General features: G+C 45.0%; 1 protein-coding gene across 5 annotated transcripts in view; it reads left to right on the top strand.

Moving 5' to 3' along the window:
• The first annotated feature begins 1017 nt into the window (after window positions 1-1017).
• Unk (unk zinc finger) overlaps window positions 1018-6000 on the top strand; it is a 37802-nt gene continuing 32819 nt past the window's right edge. For 4 of the 5 annotated variants that reach the window (XM_047546835.1, XM_047546836.1, XM_047546837.1 and 1 more), the window contains exon 1: window positions 1018-1165. In XM_047546835.1, the coding sequence (XP_047402791.1) occupies window positions 1062-1165 (104 nt within the window). In that variant the 5' untranslated portion in view covers window positions 1018-1061. The remainder of the gene's footprint in view (window positions 1166-6000) is intronic. The other variant, XM_047546834.1, reaches the window with a different exon arrangement.

Raw genomic sequence — 6000 nt, 5'->3', positions numbered from 1 at the left:
GTATCTATGAAGAACATTGTAAACCTTACATCCGATACCCAGGTTTCCGAAGACTGGTTTATCTTATAAAGTGAATTATTTTGCCTGACTGGTGGAAGACAGGGAGGAGACAATACTTTTCCAAATAAAAAGGCTGTGGTCCAGAGAAGGGAACTAGAGTGGAGTATAGTTTGTACTCCCTACTCAAACCCAAGCTCTTCCTCTGGACTCTGATGATTCTCAAAACCCGTGCAACTTGCCAGAGTACCCAAGACTATTCTAGACGGAGACCGAATTCGTCCTTGGCCCGTAATATACTGGAAACAAATTGGTCGGGCCAGGTGTCGAGTTGAGAAAGGATCTAAGTGGTGGCGTTCCAGGTTTCAGTGATGGTAAATGTTAATGAAGCACCTCGGCAAAGGCGCTGTTTTGTATAGTATAGCTCTTCTTTAGCAAAGTTTTCTCAAGCTGACTTCTAGCAGGCAGTCCTTCTTTAATGCCTCTCAGGTTAGTCCCGCCGCAGGGACGAGAAAAACGTTGGCAGACTCCAGGTGATGCAGTACAAAGGCCTAGCGCTAGAACCGACAATACAGTCTCAATCCCTGCTTGGAGGCACTGCTCTAAGCCGGCATTAGAACCATACCCAAACTGTATTAGGTATGGCAGCAGGGTAATTACTGCATCGTTGGCAGTAGAGTTACACTTGGAACGGTTTCGCTTAAGTCTCTTGGCCCCTTCTACTACCGGGGTTCCAGTTTCAAAGAAGGGCTCCCCAAAGAAACTGATAGCGTGCTGGTGAGATCCCCGAGCGGACTGCAATTCCCAGAAGCCATCGCGGGCCCTCAGCATCCGGGACACCGTCCGCATGGACCCCTGGGTATTGTAGTCCCCTGCTTCGGCAGCAACCCTCTGCCGACGGTAAAATTTCGGCCGAGAGGAAAACCACAACTCCCAGCAACCCCTGCTGCTGTGCGGGGGGTCTTCACGTTCCCGTGGCGCGGCGCAGGCGCACTGGGTCCTCGGCGCGGACCGCGCAGACTGAATAATAAAGGGGAGCGGCGAAGAGGCAGGAAGACAGGACCATGTCGAAGGGCCCCGGGCCCGGCGGCTCCGCAGCTTCCTCGGCGCCCCCGGCCGCTACCGCTCAGGTGCTGCAGGCACAGCCCGAGAAACCGCAGCACTACACGTACGTAGAGCCCCCCCCCCGCCGCGCGCGCACGCCTGACGTCAGCGGCCAGCGTGAGTCACGCGCGCAGGGAGAGCGCGAGGCGGCCTCTCCCTCCCCCCTTCCTCCTCCGGCCCGGCCCAGACCGGTTCCAACCTGCTGGGGCCGGTCCCAACTGCCTCCAACTGCCACCAACCTCTGGTCGGGCCGTGGGGCGGGAAACTCGGTCCCAGCGGCCGAGTGGGGAAGGCGGGCCCTCGGGATGCGGAGTGCACACTTCTCTGGCCTGGCCTTCGAGGCCTGACTGTTGCTCAGACCATAAAACCACAGTCCCAGGCACCCTTCGGGGCGGTTAGAAGGCCACAGCACCACCAAGACGAGTTCCGTAGGGTCCAGCCCTAGAGCCGCCTGCGGATGCCGGTTTGCGTGAAGTCCTGTCAGGAGGCTCCGTGCAACGTGCACAGGAGGCCTTTTGTGTCCCGAAGGCCTGTCCATGAGCAGCACCCTTGCTTGATTTTATTTAGAACAGTTGGCCGAGAAAAACACGCAAAGGCGGAATCACCTTTTGCAGGTTGTCCTGATCCAGCCTCAGCCAGGACCCCCAAGGGTGGTGGCTGCCAAATATGACCGCAGGGCCCCCCCAAATGTGGCAGTGGAGTCCCAGTTGCTGACACTGAAAGGTTGGTAGGATGAAAAAGCCCCTGAAATCTGCGTGAGGCTACGTGTAGGTCCCGGTCTTCATTTCCTTTCAAGGCATATAAGTGCTAGGTGCTGTGGGAGGAAAAAAAGAATAAGAAGAAGCGGTTTCTCCTGTTGCGCAAAATGCTGGTTTTCCCCGTGCGCTCCTGAGGGATGTGCGTGTTTAGGAGACCACCCCACCCTCACTGCTGAAGGTCTTGGAACCTGAGGGGTCAGATAACAAGTTGCTCAGTGAACGAACCAAGGGCAAGGAAGCATCTGTTAGGAGTAGAGAGAACGAAAAGTGGACAGGAGGAGCTCTTGCTTGTCACAGAAGAAAGACCCTTTGGGAAACTGTTCTGGGATCAGGGAACATCTGTCGTAGGAAGTGTATCCGTTTCTTGGTGGGATTCTCTGGTGTTGACTGAAATCATCTAAGCCTCTTGACACAGTGTGACACAAGTTAACTATAACTTTTCTGATATGACCATGGTTTTGCTGGTCTGTCTGTTATATTTGTTTACTTTTTGTGGTGCTGCGAACGGAACCCAGGGCCTGGCTCTGCCAGTTAGCTACATCCCCAGCCCTGCTGGTCCTTTCTTCCTGGAGTTCTTGCTCCATCCATTGCTTTTGACGAGATGGTCTTACCTTTGAGAATACCTACTATTTGAATGATGTCATATGACAGTATCTTGATTTGCAAGTTTGCAAACTTCACATAATTGGAACTTCTTTATAATCTCTGGTTACTCAGATCGTGTTTTCTATGAATTACCAAACACATGTTGAGTAATGTAGGCCTTGGTTTCAGCAACTTGTGTTTTTATGTTGTGTTCTCATTGAGCATATTGTGGAATCTGTATTAGAATGTTTGCCTGATTACTTGGAATTAACAGATTAAATTGTTATTGACAGCTGTATAAATGTCAATAACTGAGTCTTTGTTCTCTTGATTTTCATTTGTTTGAAATCTGTTTTTCCATTCTTTGAGGGGTAGGTAGAGAGTAATGTTTTTGAGATGTCTTAGTAAATCAACAGGAGTAGATGAAATGCCCAAGCTTCTTGACTTGATTAGATAGTGGAGTTTGTATTACTAGCTCTTTGGTTTTTGTTTTGTTTGTTTTTCTAATGTCAGTGCTAGGGATTGAAGACTTTGCACGTGCTATGAAGGCATTGTACCACTGAGCTGTATCCTGGCTCTGTATTTTTTGTTGTTTTTTTTTTTTTTTTTTTTTTTTTTTGCTGTGCTGGGGATTGAACCCCGGGCCTCGTGCTTGCAAGGCAGGCACTCTACCAACTGAGCTATATCCCCAGCCCCTGTGCGTTTATCTCCAAAAATCATGTGGGAAAAAATGTTGTCTTTCCTGGTAGACTTATGAACATTCAGTAGCTGTGATGATTTGGAAAATTTTATGCTGTCATCCAGGTCTGAGTTGTCACAGATTGTGGCACAAGTACACTTGCTGGCTCTGAAGTTTTTATTAAGGTGAACTCAGGTTTGTTTCCTTAGTGGCCACAGGGGACAGGAACATTTTTATTTCTATTTCAGTATTTGTTATAAAATTCTGAGTTGCCCTGCATTTTTTCCATTCTCCCTTTGAGCATGAATTTCTAGCATTTGTTTCAATTTCAGTATGGCCTTATCTGTTGCATTGATCCAATTGTTGAATACATATAGACCCCTTATTTTTTTTTTTATTTTTTAAATTTACTTATTGCTGTCCTGGGATTTGAACCAAGGAGCATTCTACCTCTAAGTGAAATCCCCAACTTTTTAAAATTTTATTTTGAGACAGACTCTCACTATGTTGCCCAAGCTGGCCTTGAATTTAGGATCCTCCTGCCTCAACCCAAGTACCTGGGATTATAGATGTGCCCCACCTTGCCTATCTGAATTTTTTACCTATCAAAATTTTGCCTTTTAAAACTTTCTTATACATTAATTAATTTGATGTGATATTTTTTCATGCTGATGATTGAACCCAGGATCTCCCATGTGCTAAGACAAGTACTCGACCACTTGGGGTTTGAACCCAGGGCCTCCTGCTTGAGCTACATCCTCAACCCCTAATTTGGTGTATTTTTATTCCTGATATTTAAAACTATGTAACTGCTATAGTTTTGTAATAATCCAGAGAAACTTGTACCGAAATTGAGTCTCATTCATCATAATGACAATCTGGCAAATAGTGAATCTACCAAAAGCAAAAATTGCTTTCTACCAAGTATAGTGATGCAGGCTTGTGATTCCAGCCGCTTGGGATGCTGAGACAGAGGATCACAAGTTTGAGGCCAGCCTCAGCAACTTGACAAGATCCTGTCTCAAAAAATAAATAAATAAATAAAATAAAGGGCTTGGGGTTGTGGCCCAGTGGCAGAGCACTTGCCTAGCATGGGTGAGGCACTGGGTTCGATTTCCAGCACCACATATAAATAAATAAGTGTTCATCAACAACTAAAAGAAAAAAAATTAAAGAGAAGGACTGGGAATGTAGTTCAGTGGTAAAGCACCGCTGGATTCAACACCCCACCCCCCCAAAAAAAAATTGCCTTTCTGTAGGTTTGTACTTATTGTCCTTTATTTTTGTGTCCTCAGAGTTCCAAGTCAATAGGATTATTTGTAAGATATTTGAAGGATAATTATTTTGTTAGCTATTTTTGCCTAAACTTTTTTTTGTCGGGGGATTGAACTCAGGGGTACTCAACCACTGAGCCACATCCCCAGCCCTCTTTTGTGTTTTATTTAGAGACAGGGTTTCACTAAGTTGCTTAGCTCCTCACCTTTGAAGAGGCTGGCTTTGGACTCATGCTCCTCCTGCCTAAGCCTCCCTTGCTGCTGGGCTTATAGGTATGTGCCACCGAGCCTGGCCTTCCCTAAACTTTTGAATAATATTGCATTAAGGAAAACTGAAATGATCCTTTCAGCAAATTGGTGTAGTATACAGTTGTTTAGATTTGAGGAGTCAAGTCCTTATAGAAAATAGTTATATCAGAATTTTTTTTTTTTTTTTTGTGGTACTGGGGATCGAACTCAGGGCCTTGTGCTTGCAAAGCAAGCACTCTACCAGCTGAGCTATCTCCCCAGCCCTACATATTTTTTTTTTTTTTTTTTTTTTGCGATGCTGGGGATTGAACCTGGGGCCTTCTGCTTGCAAGGCAAGCACTCTACCCACTGAGCTATATCCCCAGCCCCAGAATTTTAATCTCTACAGTTCCAAGTATTTGATTAGAACTAAGGGGCTGGGGAGATAGCTCAGTCGGTAGAGTGCTTGCCTTGCATGCACAAGGCCCTGGGTTCGATCCCCAGCACCGCAAAAAAAAAAAAAAAAAAAAAAAAAAAAAAAAAAAAAGAACTAAGTAAAATTATAATGTATGTGTATTAATATTCTTTCAGTACGAGAACCATATGACCTCCTTTTACTAGGTAATCTGTCTTTTTATTTGACAAAGACTGATTTTAAACTAGCAAGACCATTTTGTACATTAGAAGAGTTTTATGAAAACAGTTAAGATTGAGAAGTGTTGTAGCAGTTACATCCCAGGATGTATTTAACGTTTAGCTAACTTTAAGTTTTTTATTGTAATAAATAGATCATTGAAAGTGTATGATTGGGCTGGGGTTGTATCTCAGTGGTGGAATGCTCGCCTAGCATGTGTAAGGCACTGGGTTCAGTTTTCAGCACCCAGTAAAAGATGAATAAATAAAATAAAGATAGTGTGTCCATCTACAATTAAAAAAAATGAAATTTAAAAAAAAAAGTGTATGGTTGAGAGCTGGGAGTGGTGATGCACACCTGTAATCCCAGCAACTCAGGAGGTTGAGGCAGGAGGATCACAAATTCAAAGCCAGCCTCAGCAATTTAGCAAGGCCCTGAGCAACTCAGTAAGACTCTGTCTCTTAATTAAAAATAAAAAGGCTGGAGATATGGCTTAGTGGTTAAGTGCCTCTGGGTTCAATCCCTGGTACTCCCCCCAAAAAGTATCCAATCGAAAATTCACGTAAACATTTAGTTTTCTTTCCTCATTGTTTTGGCCCTATAAGAGGAAGTATGCCTCAAAGGTAAATATGTTTGGATTCTTCAGCTGCAGTTGATTCTGACTTCTTAATGCTCTCATGTTTAAGGGAAAGACACTTCTAGTTTAGTGAAGGTTTGTTAGCATTCTCTAGCCACTGGGTG

This window comes from Sciurus carolinensis, chromosome 3 (genome assembly GCF_902686445.1).
Source record: "Sciurus carolinensis chromosome 3, mSciCar1.2, whole genome shotgun sequence".
Taxonomy (NCBI): domain Eukaryota; kingdom Metazoa; phylum Chordata; class Mammalia; order Rodentia; family Sciuridae; genus Sciurus; species Sciurus carolinensis.
Note: the sequence above shows the minus strand (reverse complement) of the source record. Positions and strands in the feature narration are given on the sequence as shown.